The sequence below is a fragment of the Talpa occidentalis genome, unplaced genomic scaffold, assembly GCF_014898055.3.
Source record: "Talpa occidentalis isolate TD23 unplaced genomic scaffold, MPIMG_talOcc4v2.1 talOcc4.9, whole genome shotgun sequence".
NCBI lineage: Eukaryota > Metazoa > Chordata > Mammalia > Eulipotyphla > Talpidae > Talpa > Talpa occidentalis.
The window spans coordinates 86,906,044-86,928,965 of record NW_023605305.1 but is presented as its reverse complement, the minus strand read 5'-3'; the positions used below and the strand labels follow the sequence as shown (position 1 = coordinate 86,928,965).

General features: G+C 34.8%; 1 protein-coding gene across 3 annotated transcripts in view; it reads right to left on the bottom strand.

Moving 5' to 3' along the window:
* Window positions 1–22,922, bottom strand: part of GABRG2 (gamma-aminobutyric acid type A receptor subunit gamma2) — a 137,683-nt gene that overhangs the window by 64,665 nt on the left and 50,096 nt on the right. For all 3 annotated transcript variants that reach the window (XM_054691389.1, XM_054691390.1, XM_037500278.2), the window contains exons 2-3: window positions 1,686–1,837; window positions 67–134 (exon numbers count right to left, since the gene is read on the bottom strand). In XM_054691389.1, coding sequence (XP_054547364.1) covers window positions 67–108 — 42 coding nt within the window. In that variant the 5' untranslated portion in view covers window positions 109–134; window positions 1,686–1,837. The remainder of the gene's footprint in view (window positions 1–66; window positions 135–1,685; window positions 1,838–22,922) is intronic.

The window sequence follows — 22,922 nt, the reverse complement described above, 5'->3', positions numbered from 1 at the left end:
TTTTGCTATGACACCACATTTCTCCTCTAATATGTTAATAAAACAGAAAAACTATCAGAAACTTACCATATTGATAGCGTTCACTGGACCAATGCTATTGACATACATATCTGTGTGAATTAAGGTCGGTTTCACTGTAAAGAGAACCATAGAGTAATGTGCATATGGAAAAACAGACAATTTTAATGTTTTAGTCTTTTGTTATTCTAGAAATTATTTTGCTGCATTAGAAGTGATTTATGCACAACTAATTTGGTGCCAGTGGCTAATTCCCCACATTTGAATTACATTTTCAAAGGAATATCTCCTTTAATATATAGAAATACAATAACAAAGCACAGTTGATATTAAAAAGAGATTGCTGTCTTAAGACAATATAAAAATGGATGACTCAATATAAAAACATTGCTTAACTTTATATTTCTCATAGGTATCTTGAATTTTGCCATTTTCCTCCAAGCTCTGGAAACTATTGGGGCATTATAATCTGAATTGTTTCATAAATAAAATAAACACTCACTGGTGATCCAGAAGTAAAAAAATGCATTAGAAACATTAAGTATGCATAAAGGCCAGTGTACACTATGAAAAATTTCGGAAATATTGCTCTTTTGGTTCCTTTTATGACTACTTTATCCTTATGTATTCCTAGTGAGCAAAAATCAATCTTACTTAATGACTTAATTGATTTCGTGTCTCATCACATAATATAAGGAAACCATATGGAAACTCAATATACACCTATTTATCAAAGAGGACTGATATTACAAATCTGTAGTATTACATCTATGGCCAGATGCATGTGATTCATTTTCATCTAAAGTTTAATGAACAAGGATTCATTGCTTCTCATCCTTTTGGCTAAAATCAAGTGTCATGAGCAAGGATTCAGATCATCATTTTGGGCTGCAATTCAATAAGACCATTTGTCTCATCTTTACCCATTTCACTTAAAAGTGCGGTATCCTACTTCTCTATGGTAGACTGACTTCTCTATTCCATGAATCTGCATCATTGCCTTGACCTCAATGAGGCAATTTCCCTGCCTTTGGATTTTGGACTTGACCATTTGACTTGCTTTGGTTAATAACATATGCTTTGGTTAATAACAAGTGAGTCTGTTAGTTCTAATCCCAGGCGTGATGCTTATGAAAATCTTTCTTTTCCTTCTTTTTGCTGTTATTGTGAGAAGGATCCTTCTAGTTCATCTGATGGTCCCTTCTGTAGGATGAGAATCCAGCTTTCCAAAAGAAAGCAGCTTCAGGCTGGCTTATTTTAGATCACCCCAAGCAAAATGCTAATAAAAGTTTATTTTGTATCCCAACGAGATTTTGTAGTGGTTGTTATAGCAATAGGTACCAGTATTTATTCTCCTTGCCATTATTTGTTTGTTTTTGCTGTTACTTCATTAAGAAGTTGTCACTTTCCTTCTACAGTCTTGTCTGGCACATCTAGGAAAATACGCATTCCTAGCTCTCCCGTCTCATTTGAAAAATCATTTTTCTTCTTTTGCATTTATCAAATGCTAAGCCTCAATGCTACTTATACATTCTTCATCAATTTTTCCAAAATATAATAAAAGTAACATTTGAATCTTTCTATTTATTAAAGTGATATTTTCTTCTAATGTGGCAGTTATTCTATATGTTCCTATCTCTACCATACCACAAAAGGTTTTAACATACCTCCTATATCAGGTCGAAGTTTGTTGTCATATCCTTCTAGAAGGTTGTTTAAGATGACTGTGACATCACCCTCAGGAACTTTTGGAGTCAAGACCCATGTCTTGTTAGAAGCATAATCTTCATAGTCATCATCGGATTTTTGGCTAGTGAGGCTAGGAAATTTTTTAAAAATGGTTAAGAAACATCTAAACTACATCCCAGTTGATTTTTACCCATAGATGCAAAAGGGTTTGCAAAAGAGTTTGACCGTAGCAATGGGTTACAGTAAAAGTTACCCCTCGAGGTTAGGTTAGCTCATAAATACACACACACACACACACACACCAAATATATGTATGTGTGTGTGTGTGTGTGTTTATATATATATATATATAAATAAAACTACACAGATGCAAATTAAAACTTATTAAAGTATACGCTCCAATTTTCCATAACGGTCTACTCTTCCATCTATAAATACATTATTTTTTACCACTTATTTATGTTTTTCCCATAGCTGATGTTCTTCCTACCCACTTGCCTGACCTTATGAAGAACTTAATTAAAAAACCTATGTTTGTAAAAGTAAAGCTTCAATGATCATAACATAGTCTAAGCATTCAGGCATAATGTCTTCTTCCTTTGGGAAGTTAACTTGTTCCAACCTATTAATGAAAGTTAAGAGACTGATAATTAGATTCACTCCCACAAACCGCCAGACAAGCCTCTCCCCTCTCAGTTGAACTACTAAGGAAAGCTCAGTCTTGCTGCCTTTTCTTCCCCCAGGGTGTGTGTATGTGTATTTTTTCCTCTCACTTGCACTAAGGCAAGGGCGGTTCATTTATCTTTGATTGTTAAGAACCTGGTACTATGCAGAAAAATGTAGTTGCAGACTTTAAACTACTCTCTATTACAGCAACAATTCCTAAGCTAGAAACTCATACGGATGGTTATGTGCTACAGTCATAAAAATTAAATTACCTATTTTGAGTGATCAAAAGGTCACATATTATCTTGTTATTCAGTTTTCTATGCCCCAACCTGTCAAAAGACCTCCACAATTTGGTGAGAAACTAAGGCTGACTTTGGAAGGATAATAGAATTCCTATAGTTTTCCTCTCTCTTATTAATTACCAATCCCCTTCCCATCACGTTTGAAGTGGTTATATTTTCCAGATCTAGGGGCAATTAAAAACCTTGTAAAAGTTGCAATTTTCATTTTTATTAGCACTAGGTGAATAATGGCTACTTCTGTGGTTAATGGTTAAACAAAAAAATACAAAGTTAAAATAAACAAAGTTAAAATAAGAAGTTTCCCATCCCTTGCCTACTTTCAGTTTATTTTCATAAATATGTGGAATAGACTGGATATTATCAGACATCAAATCAATGCCACATTACTCTGAGTATATGTTCTAAGAATGCATCATCTTTCTTCAATCATACTTAGTCATCAAGATACACACACGTACACATATACCCACACACATTCATAAATGTATGTATGTGTTTTATAGTTCACTTGGATATTAATTATTTATGGTAGAATAAAGCTGATTAAATGATTAATCTGATTTAAGAATCAGGATGGGAAATAAGTTTTAGAAAGTAATCACCGGGCCTCCCCGGTGGTGCAGCTGTTGAGTGCTGGGTTGTGAAGCTGCAGGCAGCCTCTGCAGCATCGGTTCAATCTCTGGCCACTGGACGAGGGCACCCACATGGTGCGCAGACCTCTCCTGCCGCCTGCTGCTCCCCTCAGCAGCGTACTTCATCAGTCTGCCTGCTCTGCTCTGCTCCCCGCTCTGGTGAATTCTCTCACCCTCCCATGCTTCTGACTGTACCCAGTGCTTGTATAAATAAAAAAACAAACAAACAAAACAAAAGTAATCACCACCAGCGTGATCAACTTAGTATGCAAGTAATCTCTTTTGCAAGCTTTAGAAATAGGAAACATTAAATCTGAGCCACACATCTGCATAAAAGCTAACCTAGCTATATATTACATCTTGCAGCTACCATGGGAACAAAAAAAATAATAATCTAAATTTTCACAGGGGTTGCACTGAGGGTATGATGGGCTGGAGAAAACTATAACCAGCAATCAAAAAGAAGGGCCATGTAAGCAGAGGCCAACTCTCTGCTAGGAAAATCCCTCTTGGGCCTCTACTCACCATTTCTACTGAGCATTGCTGCACTCCACCTAATACATCTCTAACCTATGACCCAAGTCTTCCTAGTTTAAGAAGAAAAAAAAAAAAAAGCTGATAGATTTTCAACTCTCTCCAATAGTTTGTGGAGAAAATAGAGTGGTTGGCCCACTGAATGCCATCATAATAGAATTTTTCATAATGAAATTTTACTATTTAATGTATTCATGCAAAAGTACCTTTTCAAAAAAATCACTTCCTCTTTAGATAAATTCATCTTACTACACTTTCTTCAAAGGAAGGGAGATAATGTGGTCAATCATTTGATTTATGACACCTCATCCTAACTAGCACAAGATCCAAGCACAATGCTGCTGTATTACTGCATTATTGTTATTTCACAGAACAGGAAGATATAGTGAAAATATAAGGGATTCTTGCTTAGAAGGAACACAACTTTCAAGAATTCCACAAATTATTCCTTTAGCGTAATCACTTATTGGATGTCGAGACAATAATCAAAGAGATTGTTTCACATTAAAGTGCCAGTGACAGATTTTTTTTTTTTTTCTTACTTCAGGGTATCTAGTTAGCCACAGAAAGGTAAAATAGAGCATAGAAATTAAGAGCATATCCTTGGGAGTTAGAAAGAACCAAGTCTCCTTCATGGATTTATGCCTTGCCTCTGTCACTATTTTATGACCTTGAGCAAATTATTTAATCTTACTCAGTTTCAAAGTGTGCATTTTTAAAATGGAGTTAACACTAGTATTCATATCACATCTTTATATAAGGTTAAGAGGATGGCTTATTAAGCATTTAGCACATACCTGACACATGACTGAGAATAGTACCATTATAATCATTGTTGCAAAGTGACCACTGCTACATATATAAGAACAGCTCCAACCATGTAACTCAAATCCAGGTCTACAGATGCTGTTTCCATGCTTTTCTCTAATATGAGCTGAGAATTACTAAAAACAGATGTTTTCCAGGAAGAAAAATAATGAGCCCCTACATTATAAATAAATGAAGTTTTTATTTGTTAGAGCTTTCCCAGCTGAGGTCTAAATTAATGGGGCTGATGCAGAATCTGGGATTGTTTCCAGATATGTCTTTAAAAGAGAAAAAAAGAAATTCTCTCATTCAACACCGGCTGTTTGTTTAGAATTGTTTGGGGCTAAGTACGTCATCATTTCTAGATGAGCTATCTAGGATCTTGAAAACTGACCATTACTTAAGGCATTGCATGGAATTGTGCACACACGAATGCCTGGGCAGAAATTGATATGGATTCAAGGAAATTGACCCTACAGTTGAGTGAGCTGAGAGCTAACTTGAACTTCTAGTTTAATGCATCTATGTGAGTGTAACAGTCTTATGAAGTGATCACTCCTTCTTAGACCCTCAGTCATACTGGTAAAACCACTGGTGCTTACTCTTAGGCATGTCTGTGCATGTTCACACACATGGTGGGGTGAACTTATAAAAAAATATTCCTGAAGTCCTGCCTTAGCTCTTCTAAATCCAAATATCCATGCTGTAAATTAGATCATTGATTTATATTTCCATCTTTATAGTTTATCTGCATGATTTGCATTTTTGCATGATTGTAAACATGTAACAAGTTTAGGTTTTTATGCAGAAACAAAAATCAACTATCATGGGAAAAAAACAAAATAATGAATAGATGAGAGTGCCTTCAATTACATATAAGAGTCTACTTATTTAAATTTTGGTACATATTCTAGATGTTTGTCACTGAAAACTACTCATGTAGTTTATGAAATTTTAATTTTTAAAACAAGTATTTCATATTCCCATACATTCAATAAAACTCTAAATGTGTGTGTGTGTGTGTGTGTGTGTGTGATATTGTCATTGTTCTCTCCCATGGTTGTATAAGAGCAAGCATTTGGAGAAATGTTTTCATTCAGGTATCTTTAAATTCGTTGTTGTTTGTCACCACAGTCTATATGTATACACACATATGTATGTGTATATACATTTATATACACATACATACATGTTTATATGTATTTATACATATATACATATATATTTATATACATGCATATATACAGTTTTTCTCTCAAAGGGAAGTACTTGAATTAAAAAATAAACAAAATCTCATTTATTTTTATGCATAGAATGTTTTAAAATGATTTTTGTTTTGCTCTTTTGTTTCATTTTATTTTATTTATAGTATTTTTAGGATTTGTTTTTGAGTTTTTCAATCTTTTTATCTTAATGTTTTATTTTAGCTCATTTTCTTTTTTTTTAATTTCTTTTTTTTTAAATAGAGGCATTTTTTATTATTTATTTATTTGTTTGTTTGTTTGTTTTGTTTATGCATGCACTGGGTACAGTCAGAAGCGCGGGAGGGTGAGAGAATTCACCAGAGCCAGAGCGGGGAGCAGAGCAGGCAGAAGGACTGAAGTACACTGCTGAGGGGAGCAGTGGGCGGCAGGAGAGTTCTGCGCGCCATGTGGGACCCTCCTCCGGTGGCTGGGGAGCAGCCGGGGATCGAACCGGCGCCGCGGGCGCCGCGGCCGCCGCGGGCAGCTTCGCAAACGAGCGCCCAACCGCTGTGCCACCGGGGAGGCCCTTTTTTTTTTTTTTTTAAGATTTATTTAATTAATTTATTTATACAAGCACTGGGTACATTCAGAAGTGCGGGAGGGTGAAAGAATTCACCAGAGCTGGGAAAAGAGCAGGCAGAGTGACAGAAGCACACTGCTGAGGGTAGCAGCGGGTGGCAGGAGAGGTCTGCGCGCCATGTGGGACCCTCACCAGTGGCAGGGGATTGAACCAGCACTGCAGAGGCTGTGGGCAGCTTCGCAGCCCAGTGCTCAAAAGGTGAGCCACCCGGGGAGGCCCTGTTTCACTCTTTTGTAACATTAGTTTCATTAATATTTTCTTGATAGAAAGTTTGGTTTATGTTAACTTTATAGGTATAATAAGATAAATGCAGATTACTTTACTTGCTAAAATAAATCCTCAAAAAAACATGCCAGCAAAACTGAAACTTGAACCTTTTTTATTAAAAACTCCCATGCACTGATTTTTTTATTCTGTTGATATTATTTCTAATGTGAACTTCTACTGGTTGCATTTCATAAATCTCTATTCCTTCTTTTTATTACACTCACAGGGACACACTACTATTCCAAATTCTTATAATGCTGTTGAATCCAGGAGGAATTCCATACTCCCAAATGAACAGTAACAGAATAATTTGTTTTCCTTCCATTATCATGTTATCTGAGAATTTGCTGAGTTCTAAAAATCTGGCCATACTCCAGTACATTTGCATGGATTCTTCTCTCTGCCTAAAATTTCAACTTCCCTCCACTTCCCAAATAGTTGGCATGTCTTATTTCTTCTTCCCTTTCAGTTTCAACACAAACATCACTTTCTCATAAAACATCTGACAGTTTTATCATCTTTGTCACTTTATCCATGTTTCACATGTTCTAGTCAGCCCCTGGATTACTTTCATATTGTATTTTTCACTTTGATTATCTGTCTCTATACTCCATAAATTCCACCAATGCATTAAGATGTATTTAAAATTTGTAAAAGTATCAGGTTTTTTCACTAACAAATTTTCCTAAAAATACAATTGCTATGGTCAGTATTATAGTATGACTTTAAGAACTTCATGCATGACTTTAAGAACTTCATACATCCGCTTTTAAAACCCTTAAGACATTGATATCCCAATAATTATCCCCAGTTTACAGATAAATAAAAACCACAATATTTACCAACAATCACTTCAGTTTGCTGAGGTCAAAATGTTTAACCAGTATGTTTTGCAAGACTTTGAGAAAAGAATTAGGGCCAAAGAATCTGCTATTGTACATTTGCCCAATGACAAGATCGTCTAAAATAAATGGCTGCTCAAACTCATTTTCCCTTAGGACAATAAATTAGTTTAAGCCTAAGTCCAATAAAAATATGGCACCTTCAGCACAAAGTTAATAACATTCAGATTTCATAAGCTTGCCATTGCAGATACTGATGATTTGATCTTTCCACACCAAGGAAGAAAAGCAGAGCTTGCAATTTAACTTAATGGATGTGATAAGCTGCCCCACTTAAACTCTTTTTTGGCTTTGAAAGCAAAGCATGCTGCAGGGCAAGGCAGATATATGCTAGTTAATTTCAAACGATGTCCTCCAGCCAGTGCAGAAGGTGGACAATGGTGCTATGATAGAAGGTGCTAAACAGCTATGATAGAAGAGATGTCCTGGGGGCACAGGGAACTCAGAAGTGATCATGGAAGTAGAGGACACTTCTCCACACTGTCTGGGCAGAATGGGAGCTCTTGAGTGACATAGTATTATTTAGTAACCTGGAGCTTTGGGGTGCCAGTTGCTCTTTCCTATATGGTACTTAGTGATCTGTGGGATTTTGCACTTCTCAGGGAAGACATGTAAAAGACCTGGGCAAAAGTTGCTGGAAAAATGTCTATACTTGAGCGCATCTGTGAGAATTGGGGCATGGAATTAAATCTTTATGTATTATCACCTCTTCAGCTTGATTTGGTTCAAGTTTTTGCTATTAAACCAATAGCTATCTGTAAGTGTGTTTATTTGAATCAATTATCAGATATATATATATTCCAATGTGTGAAATACAAACTGTTTATTAGCAGTCACTAATAACCCATATCAAATAAATATTTGTGGGCTTTCATTAGCTAAAATGAATTTTATTGCAAGTATCAGGACATTAAATTGGGAGGCAATGGCACAAATAATTATAAAGCCTAATGTAGGATGAGTTTCATGGTTATCTTGATTCAGCTTCTCAACTTTGTATTTAAAAACTTAGATCCTTTCTATTGCTTCTGTCCTTCAGTCATCCATGCTGGGAGCTTCAACCCAAAGTCAACTATGTGGTCATCACATACTGGCAACAACTCCTCACCTCTATCTTTCCTTCCTTACATCCAAAAAACAAACAAACTTTAAAAAAAAAATCTCCCCTGATGTATAGTCAGAGGCAGATGTGTGAAAGGTGAGAGAGGTTGGGCATATGAAAGAGCTTGTGCAAAGGCTCTCTGGTTAGAAAAACCTAACTATTCAAGGAACTTTAGTGAGTGAAAGGCTATGACCCACGAGGTGACTGGGAAGCAGGGACCAGCTTATTTAAGACCTTGTAGGTTTCCTGTTTTATCCTAAATGCAGTGGGGAATCCATTGAAGGGCTTTAAGCATGATCATAGTCAGTGATGACAACAAACTTTCTGTGATTAAGCCCAGGCAAGAGATGATGGGGTGTATGATAGCCAAGGAGATGGACAGAAGTGGAATTTGAAATAAACTTTGGAGACAGAATAGACAGTATTTGGCAATAAGGAAATGAAGGTGAAGATAGGACTTTCATGTGCCTGTCTTAAAAATTTGGAGAGGCAAGTAAAAGTTACCAAAATAGAGAACGCAGATAGGGAAGAAAGATCAAAGTTTCCACTTTTGCTATGCTGGATTTATGGTGCTTGTGAAACACCCACAACTCAATAAATATTTAAAGTACCAAAGCAAACAAACAAACAAAACAGAGACAAGCTTTTCTAGTTCTCCCCAAAATAGGGAAATACCTACACTGTTCTGAAAGTCCCCAGAAAGTTTCATTCTGTACATCACTAACACATATGACTTCATACATCTGAAACTCATACAGTAGACCCCCAGGTTTGATACTAATCCATTCTACAGAAACAATCCCACAGTGAAAATACTGCAATGTGTACAAAATAATATATTGATATTGTGTAATTTGTTCTAAGACAGCATAATTTGAGATTTTGGCAAATAAAAATTTATATAGAAATCTTATTTTATACAATAAAACAAAATTAATGAATTCTGTTTTCATTGACATTAAAAAGCTGGACTTAAGTAACCTATACTGGAAAAAGGTTATTTCGAAATTTCCTGGAGCTTGATAATGGAGTAGATGGTAAAAAACAAATCCTTGTGCCAATTCACTAACTTAAGAGCATCATCGTATTTCTTTATAATTTCTTGTTTCAATTTAATTGAAATTCTTTTTAATGTTTCTTATGATCCACTGTTCCAGTTTAGCGCAATATTTTTTTACACAATGCAAAAATCTTTTATAAAAGGATAAAGGACTCAAAAACATTTCTATATTATAAAAACAAAAACACAAACACTGTGTACCCATTTGACAAAAGATTTTCAAACCAATACTCTACGATTCCTTTGTATGCTAACAGTTATTCAAATGCACCAGCCATAATTGCTCCACTCACCTGGTCTAGTTGGCTGCAATTGCAATGTGTATATTAAATCATAAAATTTTTATTTTCATAGGAAGGACTCATTGTACAGAGAATTATCCTACAGAGGAATGATCATAAAGTACGAGTCTGTGGTATCCGTGGCATGAAAATAGGACTGAATTGATAATCTTAGGCTAATTATATATCATATAACTAAAATCAAAGCTAGAATCAGCTTCCCAAAAAGCATATGGGCTTCACTGATACCAAATGAAAATTGGACTATTTAAAGGTGAGGAGGGAAAAGATGCAGAAGCAACTATGGCCCTCATTGGGTCGTTGGGGCTCAAACAGGAAAAGCCATCAATGTCAGATTACATAATAGAATCATTAACGATGCCCATATTTTCAGAATGATCCCCCTTGTTTTATCCCTTTTACAAAAAAAGTGGGAGAATGTAGAGAAGCCAGAAAACCTACACAGCTGGAGGGAAAACAGTTCAGCTCTATTTGCTAACATGTGTACCTATGTTCCTATAATCCACAAAGTTCATTGCTAGATTTGGTCCACAAGGAAATTACATGTACATGTCTACTCATAGACAAGTACCAGAATGGCCATGGCTGCATTGCTAGTAATGAAATGAACATAACTCTAATCAACAACAGGATAAATACAATATGATATACTCACATAATGAGTTAGCCATGTTCTCCAGTTTGCGAATCTACTTTCTAAGGAGAGTAATGCAAACTTGGCACTTAGGGAAGACAACAATACGTAATTACAGTGTGATAACATTGGGTTGGTTTACTTGTATTTATTTTACAGTTGTTTTCTTTTATGAAAAGTGAAACTGATTTTCCAGTTTATTACTTTATATTTAATAAAAGTAACTCTAATAGAAAGATACTGTCCTGATGAAAAATTTTAAGTGAAAACAAGATCAGGTGTCCCTGACATGTGGCAAAACAATGCCTCACAGAATTTTATTTCTCATTATTTCAGTTAATCAGCATATAACTGAGATTCCTTTGTGCAAGGCATACTCAAAGATGGAAAGAAGTGAAAAGTACAATGCTGATATCAAAACACGTTTAGTCTACATGAGGAGACAAATACCTGAACTAGCAAAACGCAACACTGAAATGACAATGCAACACAACAATAAAACCATTGCCACATGGCAGAACATGATTAATCTCTGTCTACTAGCACTTCTAACTTGATATTTTCTGACAATGTATAACAGTATTCACTTCCTGGTCTCAGTTTTTGTGATAAGGAGGATGTTTTTAAAGCATGGGACGTTTGGGGGAACTGATAAAACTCTTGATCCTTCTTCTAGAAAAATAGAAGATTAAACATTTAAACATGTAAAACAGTTCACCCATTCATAAGGAGGCCTTTCTTAGGTGGACAGGAGAAACTGTGTACTTTTTCGTGGTCTATGACTGAAAGATTAACCTGTCCTGGATTAGGATACTTAAAGGTCATGGTTTTTGAAAATGAAGACTGACTGCAAAGCATGTAATATCTACATATATTTGGATGAACATTCAAGTATATCAAATTCACTTGTGTCTTAAGCATCTGTTTGGAAATATGGAACTAATTTTTTCAGGTGGCTGAATTTTCATTTTCACGTAGGAATTTTATGACCTTGTACATACATCTAAGTGACCAAGGCTCTGGGGATTTTTTTTTTCTTTTCTTTTTTCTTTTCTTTTTTGGTTTCTACGCTTGTGCTGTAGTCTTTAAGTTCAAGTTATACATATTCCTTATCTGTCCTTGTGGTTATGGCCACTTCTAGAAGTCTTTAGTTTTCATTACTTGGCTTTTCTTGGATAAAACATTTTCTCAATGCTAAGGAAGGTTTTATTGATCATTTTAAAAATTAAGTCATCCTCCAGTTTTGCAATAGTATTTTTCTTTCTCCTCATTTCCCCCAGTATATAATTAGTCATTTTTTCCTAAATAATGTAAATTTTGAAGGTGCTCAGACAACCCCAAGATTCTTAAAACTGGTCTCAAGACACCTCACTCTGAGGTAAGCCTGAGCTAAGACAAATGAAATCCCTTGAGGGTGAGAAGAAGATTCTGTCCTTGCCTGAGTCCTTAGCCTTTCCCTAACAGAGGAAGAATTCTTCACACTCCTAAGCTTCTTCCATTTCCCTAATTGGAGAAGCAATCACTGCTTCCCCTTCTCCACCTAGAAGAATGTAGTTGGGTGGGAAGAGTTGGTAATCAAGTTATAGGTTTATCAATGAACATGTGCTTGCTAAGAACATCCCCTTTTCTCTCAGTTAGGATGAAGTCACCAGTTATTGTTCATCACCTTAAGTCTCTTCCTCTGTCTCCTTGATACCCAAGACCCCTAAAGGCAGGCTAAATTATCCCTGGTTTCTTCCATTAATCTTTAGAATTTACAATCACATAAGTGTTCCATATGTTTGTTGTTAAATCATTAGAGTTATTAAATTTGTTTTGACAACTCATCTAGTCCTAGAACCACCAAGAGCGTTATGTGATGGTTTTCTCTGTGTCCTGACAATTTATGTAAGTAGGAATTATGAATACTCTGGATCACAGAAATTGTGTACCTACTCATCTATGTTTACTCACAGGCATCTCCTATAAGCTAAACACTTATCCCCAGCACTTGGAATTATTAAATTTTTTGCCTATGAAAATATGATAGATGTTATTATATGAAAAGTTTTATGCTAAGAATGAGCATAAGTGCTCTCTGGATATAATGCAGAAAGTCCAAAATTACTTTTGTTCTCAGAATTCTGGAACGATGTAAACTATTTCTAAAGGCATTTGAAATCATACTAGCTTCAACCCAAGTTAAAACGTGTTTTAAATTTCATAGACAAATTAAAAATATAATAGAAAAAGATCAGTTAGTATCATTTACATATTCACAAGTTTAGATCCTCATTATACAAAAAGGTTTAAATGACAATTAACTCATTATAAAAAGAGAACCTTAAGGGAATAAGTTAACTTTCTGGCATTTCTTTGTTAGAGTAATTTTCAAAAGAATGCAACCTAATGTCATTTGCAATATGAGGCTCTCACAGAATCCATGCCTCTCCCTGCATCTTCTGTATCACTATCCTTTCCAGTATTTCTAATATCCTCAGGCATATTATCATCAGTGCTATCATATAACTATTGGAAAAATCCTGATTAATTCAATCAAGAATATACTTTCAAGTCAAAATCTCCATTTTGTCTAGAAAGCCTAATGTGATCATATTCAGGTAAGCATTCCTGAAAAAAAATTTACACAATAACCACTTTTAAAAATGATTGTTCCAGAACAAGAACTTCAGTTCTTCCACGCAAACACTAGTGGGATCACGGTGTAATATGTTAGATGGATGTTTAATCTTATACAAATTGCCAGCTCCATCTTTTACTCCCACTAGTAATCAGTAAGAGTTCCAGGTGCTCCATCTTCTTCCCAACACTTGGTCTCACTAGAAGTGTTTTTATTTTACTCATTCTAGTAGGTGTACAGTGGTACCATATTGTGATTTAAATTTGCATGAACTGGCTAAAGATGCTGAGTTAGATAACAACATTTAATCTCCTTCCATGTGCTTGTTTGACACCTCAATAATGCAGATGAATCTCTAAGACACTATGCCAAGTGAACCATATGATTCTGCTTATATGACATTTTTGAAAAGGAAAAAAAAAAACTACAGTGTTGAATAACAGCAGTTATAAATGGAACTTGAGGGGGGCAGTGTGACTAAAAAGGGGGAGCAGAAGGGCTTTTGGGGGAGAGAGAGAACTATTCTGTATCCTGAATACTAGGATAATGAATTATAAGAACTTTCATGTGTGTTAAAATTCATTCAACTGTATACCAATACAGGTTAATTTTCCTCTACTTTAATTAAATAATGAACTATTATTTAAAATTACTGATTTTTTTAAATACTGACATGAGATCTTTGTAATATTTCCTAAGTGTGAAAAAATTAATTGTAAAAATTTAAATATCTCCTGGGCAGAAAAAAAATAATTTATATAGATATTTGTTCTATTTCTTTCAGGCTTTATAAGGGATATTACCTTCCAAGGTTTTGCTGCACACAGAATAATTTTAACAGGCTGTTTTGTGGATAAGAAATGGGTGAACTTTTGTTAAAACCAGTTAAAAAAAGTCTTATGATAATCTTTCATTTTAAAACCAGTCAATCCAGTTAATTGTTCCCAAAACATATAATTTGGAATGTAAAAGCTGTCTGTGCCACTTCTTAGATGCAATGTATTTATCTTTGTAAAAATATATGTTTAAACATAGTAGTGGAACACTGTGCAATAATTTCATAACAATGCCGTAAAATAATCACTAGGCTTCAAATAATTGACATAACATCAGAATCAATAATAGTTTATAATGCTGCTAACATTTCAGAGGAAGATTTACAGCAACATTATAGTAACTCTAAGGATGTCAAGAATCTATATAATTGCCAAGAAATTAAAAATAAGTAAATTGCAACCCTCATCATTCTCCAAATCATAGAAGCACATTTACTCCTTAAGAAAAAAGAAAAAAAAAAAAAAAAAAAACTGATGGTGCTATTATTTCTCTGATCCAAACCCCTCACAATTCAAATTGTTTACTATGGCTTCAAGAACATGCAATAGTGAGCAGATTTCTGCCTCTCTAATCAGATATCCTTGACTTTTTTTCATCTTTGATCTCAGTCCTCCAACATGAGACTAATTTCTCAGTCTTTCCAGGTTCTTATCCTCCAAGGCCCTTCTACCTATGTAAGAAAGATTTTACCTTTGATTTTTCATGGCTCAATTTTTTTTATATCCCCTTAGAATCTCAACTTCTTATCCATTACTCATCGTGACCTTTCCTGACCGTATTTCATCTATATATAGAAGGTAGAAAGTAAATATTGTCTTGACTTTCTTCATCACACCACACTTTTTAGTTATTTCTTTAACATTTACCACAATTTGAAGTTTGTTTCCTCTCAGCCTGTTCCCAAACTGCAACATCTAAGAGGTTTTAAAAGATGTCTATTTTCTGTTTTATCCCCAATCTGTAATAAAATGCCCAACAAGAATTAACAACTTAATAAATATGTATTAATGGCAGGAAGGCACAGAACAAAAGGGAAGAAACCTGTTCAGTTTGCATTGATTTTCACTCCTCATTTAACATAGTACTGTAGAGTTCAGTAAAAGTCAAATGATACTCCAAGTTAAACTATTTCAAAGGGAAAACGGAGAGAACTGTGTTGGATCTGTGGGATTTAAAACTGGCCGAGTGTTAAATGTTTCATTAAATGAGAGGCAATGAATGAAAAATCAATATAAAGCAAATAAGCAAACTTAGGAAAGTTTTTATTATAAAATGTTTTGCTAAATTATATCTAATATAGTGCTGTTTTTGTAAAGCCATGCCTTTGTTCTATAACATAAATCCCACAAGGCAAAGAATGCAAGTGCCTTGTTCAAAACAGTATCCCCCACATCCAGCACAGTGCCAGGAACATAATGGGTAAGAATTAAAATGGGTAGGAATTCAGATGGGCACTATTCAGGTCACTTAGATCTGAATGTTGAACCATATCACCAATCTTCTGTTTGGTATGCATTGCATTTTCTGATACATTTCACTGAGACTTAAAACATCTATTAATCATTTGCTTGTAAGATAACTTAAGAGTCTGAAGTAAAGGAGAATAAACATTAAAATGGAAATCTTTTCCTCCCTGTGTGATTTTCTGCAGTTTATTTTGATGCTCATTCTTCAGAAAAATTAATTGCAAACGTAAGTGGCTACATATCTACAAAAAGGAACTCTCATCATGGACCTAGGAAATTCTAAAGGGTACCTTGAAAATCTTAATCTACTGTGATGCATGCTTCAAGGAGTATTTGAGTGTCTGCATAGTCTCTATTTTATGGCACGGTGATTTTATTTGCTTTGTATTTTATTATATAAAAGATTCTGGGTGGTATGACATGTGGTGTGACTAGAAAGGTTTTATCCTGTTTTTTTTTTTTCATGCCTTGAAAAATAATTATCTCCAATAAATATCATTCACTATGACCTCACCTTTTAAGCCATAAAATAGAAAAGTTATAATAAAAAAAAAACTTTCAAATCCTGAAGTACCTCTCTAATGAAAATTCTGTATTAAAGATTAAAAGCTTCAAAAGCAAGTGAAAGGGGAAATAAGAAGCTCTGAAAATACTAAAGGTACAAGGGGAAGGAAAACGTCACTGGTGTTTGAAGGAATCTAATGAAACACACGATGACAGTCTGATTGTGTATGATGGAAGGACAGGAGTGGACATTAGAGATACTGGCAGGCCTGAACCAAGAGTACTGACATGACTCCTGCCTTAGCAGCCAATGTCCCATGTTCCTCAGAACCACGATGAGGGGCTGCCTAATGCTTAACACCATGTTCCTATCCCTTTTGAGGACACTGATATCATCAGTGCCTGATAAACACCCAAGCACCACTTTAATTATTAATACAGAAGAGAGCAAATACACCAGAATATCATCTATAATCTTGTGTTTGCCTACTCCCACACTGCCTGGCAACTCTTGGGCATGAGAATTTAAGAACTCTCCCCTCTCCTGCATATTACCACACTACTAGTTCCCATATAATCTTCCTTCACTCACCACTTAAGGAGGCAACCTTTTCTTGAATTCTCACCAGTGAGTCACTGAGCATGAGCATGAAGCTAAGCACTAATAAAATGTTTCCTCTGTGAAGACAATCTTGTGGTTCAGAGCTTGGCTTTCTGAGTGCAAGCACACACAATACCAGCTGTTGGATTGGCAACAGAGAGGCTGTGAGGAATCATATTATGAGGAACCATACTGAGTAATCATATAGCTATCTGGCCTGGAAATTTTCCAAATGACACCTGTGTCCCAACATAATTATTAATAATTATAACCTCTTCCACCACGAAAGTGTCCACACAAAAAAATATTAGCTACATGTCTGGTTATGACATTTGAATCTTATATGGGGGGGAGTTATTGCAAAGATTTGATATGACAATACAACATACAACATTGTGAAGTCCATCTGAATGAAACTGTATTTACAGATGAAAATATTGTATATAAAATCAAAAGTAATCCATAAAAACTACTAGAGTTAGAAAGTACTAGAACACGTATTACAAGACATAAAATATACAAAATAAATTGCTTTTCTTTATAATAATGAAAACATTTGAAAAATAAAATATTAAATATATAAAATTAAAAGATTACATTTGGGAATAAACTTAAAGAAAATGTGCAAAATGCTACACTGAAATACACAGTAAGTTACTCTGTAGAACTAAAGGAAATCTAAAGAAATGTAGAGATAAGCCAAGTTCATGGAATGGAAGCCTCAATATTGTTGAAAAGTCAGTCTCTTCTAAACTGATCAATTTATTCAATACCATTTCAATATAGACACAGGAGTTTTTTTTTTTTAAATGCATTGGCAAACTTTCTAAAATATATAAAGATATGAATGATTTAACATGGACAAATCAATCTTGCAAAATAACACATAAGAATGTGTTTCATATTCATTACCTGGCTTCAAAATTTATAATGAGTCACTGTTAGTATGAACTTAATGTAGATATAAAGACACTGATTTATAACAATGCATTCCTGAAATGTATATAATACCATGCTACTTGAACACAAAATAAAAAAAAATGTAGTAAGGTTTGTTTAAAAAACAATTTACTATAAAGTTGCAATGATCATAGCCATATAGCATTAACATAAGAGACAAGTAGGCCAATGGAATGAAGTGCATATTTTAGAAATTGACCTACATCTCTATGTTAATAACATTTTGACCAAGTTGCCAAGGAACATAAATGGAAAAAGAACAATCTTTTCAAAAAACTGGATCTGAAACAATTGTATAAATATATCAGGAAAATAAATGTCAACCTCTAACATATTAAATGAAAGTAATAATAATTTTAGATGTATGAGAGTCATATATAAAGTTGTAACTATGAAGCATCTGGGGAAAAGAAATCATCTTCTCAAACTTGGGGGAGGCAAAAATTTCTTAGCACAGAAAAAGCACTAACCATAATAGAAAAAAATGAAAAACTGAACTTTAAATATGTTATTCATCTAAATAAATAACTCAAGGTAACTGGAAAAAAATGTTTACCCTATATACTTGACAAAGTATTTTATATAAATTAGCAAAGTACTCCTACAAGTCAATGATAAAATACATCTTTGCCTCCAATATAATGGCTAAAATATGTAACATTCTAGTTGCCAGTCATCATTTTGAGTTTGAGAGTAGATACCCCAGCACAAGGAAATGACTGGGACCTGCTCAGTAACGTGATTGCAACCACATGAGAGATCTTGAATCAAAACTACTCAGTAAACCATTTCTGGATTCCTGATGCTCAGAAACTTTGTGAGACATGGTTCACCTTTCAAACTACTAAGTTTTGGATAACTGTGTATAAATAATTAACACAAAAGCAGACAATAGGTAAAACTGTAAGGATTTTGAGCAACCTGAACTGTCACACTGGAAAACTGTTTTGGTTATTTCTTACAATATAAAAATACACCTTTTCTGTGTCCTAGCCATCCCACCAAGAGAAATGAAAATAGGTCCCTAGAAATATTTGTACAGGAAGAAAAGTTCATACCAGCTTTGTCCAGAGAATCTCAAACTAGGAGCACCAAGAGGAGAATGGATAAACATATTGTAATTTATACCACTGAATTTATAACAAAAAGGAATTAGTAACCTAGGCATTATTTTATATCAAGGATATTACGTTGGACATAAAAGGGACACACACACTGTTAATTTCATCAAGATGAAGTTCTAGAACTGGTAAAATAGAGCATGTTGAGGAAAAAAAAAAAAAACAGGAAAGAGGAATCCAAGAGAAGGCAGCGAGGAAAGTGTAGAAGGGTGATTAATCAGAGGCACAAGAAAATATGCAAGTGTGATGAAACTAATACGTACTAGAAACATTTCTATATGTATGTTTGCATGTGTGTTATGTGCTATGTAAATGGCGTTGGCTGTCACACTGTGAAAACCCTTTCCGATTTGCATACTTTCCCTAAATAGCTAACTTTCCTTTCCTTAAGGCTCCATCTTCAGGGTGGTGGGCTTGGGCTGTGGCACCCATTATTTTACTGGTACCTTTTCAATAATAAAATGTTTTCCCTGCCTTCCACACTCAATGTTTGGTGCTTCTGTACATCAAGCTCAAGAACTGTCTGGACAATTGGTAACAACAGTACAGACTGAATCTATTCTGCTCCATTTATTGTCCTCCTTCCCTCCCTTTTCCACCCCAATCATGAAAAACTCAGAAGCAGCATAATAAAAGGGAAGAAGCAGCCAACAAGGAAGCAAAAAAAAATAGTGCCAGCTTGCAGAGATCTTAGGTCAAGTCTTTGACCAGAGCATGAAATGAAAAAAAAAAAAAAATGAACAGAATGAGAGCATGAAAGATGGATCCGGATAAAATATTAACACGAGAAAATGAGATTCTACCATATAAAATAAATGGGAAAATGATGGGAATTTAGTATTGTCTAGGTGTGGGAAGACAGAGTCAACAGGTGAGTATTGAAGAGAAACATTTTCTAACCCATGCCCATCTAAATTCAGGACGTTCATTAAGTCAGTTACTGGGAAATTCAGACAAATTAAGTATCATGTGGGAAAATGTACAGTCTTTGAATAACAAATCTACACATGGTTGTATTTCCGTTATTAGTCATTCTCCACATGTTTAGGGGGTGGATATTTCATATTAGAAAATACCAGCGAGACAGTTCACAGAGAAGAAACTGTGAGCTGGTAGGAGGGGTGGCCGCAAGTCCTGTTTGAGCAGGTGGACTGAATCAAGGACTGGTGAGACCTGTCCAAACAATTCAGCCACTGCACTGACCGTGAAGCACCACACTAGACAAAAGTATTAGAGCTTGAGCCTCCCTGGTGGTTAAAGGGGTTAAGTCTCAGCACGATGAAGCTATGGCAGCACTGCCACACAAGTTCAATCCCAGGCCAGGGAGCTCACCCACATGGTGCAGATCTCTCCTGTCTTACCCACAGCTCCCAGCTCCCCTCAGCAGTATATTTCAGTAGATCTGCTTCCCACTCTGTCTCTGGTGAATCCTCTTGCCCCCTTCCTCCCCTGCACTGCCTCTTTGGCCTGCATCATGCTCTTGTATGGATAAACAAAATAAATCTTTTTTAAAAAAGCATTAAATCTTGAATAATGATTATCTCAGTTTCCTGGAGGGAGAAGACTGAGAGCCCACATGTGTACTTGGAAAGTAACACATTTGTGCATACCCAGGTGTAGCCCAGCCCAGAAAAAAATTCAGATGCAGCTCTCCTCCTCCTACCTCCTAATTTTATGAGGCAACACAGAAGTAATTTAAGTAATTTATTATGGAACCGACCAAAGAAAAATCAATTCCAAATTTATACTTTTTTAAAAAAAAAAATCAAGATTTTCAAGGAAAAATTTAAAATAAAGAGTGCAAATTTGTATTAACAAATGAAAGTTAAAAGATGATTTGTTTAAATGATTGTTTTCACCTGCAGTCATTAAGCTGTTCTGGATTTTAAAAATCATCACTTCAAATTTTTTCTACTAAGAAATACTAGAGAAAATTATTTTCCTATTAAGAAATAGGAAATATCTAAAAGTGGCCTCAAATTTAATGTGTTTTATTCTTTAAACTTCAGAATAATTTAAGAATAATTATTCACATAAAAAAACCTTTATTTAATGGAAAAGTATCCTTTTAAGAGATTAAAAATGACATTACCCAAAAATTTTCAGATTGTGTGATTCTGCATGCACATAGAATGTCTTGCTTTTAAAATGATTACCTGTAAAGAACTAAATATTCACTTATTCTAATAGAATTAAGAAAAGGGGGCTCTGAAGAAAATAGATAAAATAGATTTTAGAAGCAGTTAATTTACTAACATATCACGAGCATGTACTTTTTTACCAAAGGCTTAAAATTTACCTCTACTGAAAAATCGCTGAGGCACTAAAACCTCCTTCTATTTTTATTGTTTATACACTTTGCCTTCATTTCCAAAAAAGTTCCAAAATATTCACTGTATTTCTTGATCCTATTATATCTAAGCCTTCATGTCTTAGTATTTCCCACAAGTGGTCAAGTTTCCTTTTTGCCTTTGACTGTATCCAACTATTCATATTGGATTGACAAAGACTCAATGAAGATGCACTAGTTGGAGGTGATGGTCAGAAAAGTGAGTTATTTCAAAACCCATAAGTGATTAATAAATTTAGTCCATCTTAAAATAATATCCCTACAACTACAGTTTTAATTGTCCTTAATATGAACTTCTGTTCCACAGACGTCTCTATCTGGTATTTTTTATTGCATTTTATAAATTTTTACATCATTTTTCATTTTTGCACAATGTATGCATTTTCATTTTGGTTATAGTCCCCATACAATTCCCACCCACCCTGGTTTGGATCCTACTCCCTCCTTTCTCCCCACCCCCCCATAGTGTGTCTCTCGCTTATAGTTGCTTGTTGATTTTGATTTTTACTTTGTTATAATTAGTCTTTTCCTTGGTCCCTTATTTAGGTTTTCTAAATTCCTGCTATGAGTGAGACCATCTGGTATTTTTCTTTTTCTTTCTGGCTTATTTCGCTGAGCATGATCCCTTCCGGCTCCATCCATGTTGCTGCAAATTGCATGTGTTTATCTTTTTTGATTGCTGAACAATATTCCATTGTGTATATGGAATACATATACATCTTCTTGATACAGTTACACCTTTTTACACCAGTGAGAATGGCACATATTAAAAAAACAAGCAACAACAAATGTTGGCGAGGATGTGGAGAAAAAGGAACTCTCCTGTACTGCTGGTGGGAGTGCAAACTGGTCCATCCACTATGGAGAGCTGTGTGGAGATGCCTCAACCTACTAAAGATGAAGCTTCCATATGATCTAGCAATTCCACTCCTACGTATTTACCCAAAGGACACAGAAACATTAATTCAAAAGGGCACCCGCACCCCTACGTTTATAGCAGCACTATTTACAATAGCTAAGCTGTGGAAACAACCCTAATGTCTATGTGGTAAATTTTTAAGCAATCCTAAAGAAAAATAGTAATTAAAAAAATTTTACAACCCTTTTCTTTATCAAAAGAGATACAATTCATTTTCAAGTGAAAAATCTCTTCAATTAATGGCAACATATCCAGCAATTATTTTCTTGTGACCAAGAAAAAAATTTTGGAATATGAAAAACAACCAATTGTGCAGTTATAGATGAGTTCAGCTGGTTTATTTTTCTGTTTTATACATTCAGCATGCTAGATACTTACTACATTCTCTCTCCCTGCACCATGTGACTTCCTGTGTCGTGTTTACCTTACTTAAAATTTCATAAGTTTTTGGACGCCTCTCTGATCATGGCCTGTCACTCAACGACATTGCAAACCCCATGAGGGAAGATTTCAGGACTGCTGCTGCCTCATAATTATATATCCAGATCCCAGCACAGGCCTGGCAGAGCACTATTCCTTTAATGAATACACTAATAAGTTAATTCATTTCTACTTTTTATCTCTAGAATTATTTTCCATGATTATGTGTTTTAAATGTTTCAAAAGCAACTTATAAAACGGGACTGATATACTGCAAAAAGAACATAAAAGTCACTCAGTCATTTCTTCCTACCAAGATAATATTGACAAGTTATTTTCAGCTTATTTGGCTGTTTTATTTAAATATGCTTAAAGTATAGAA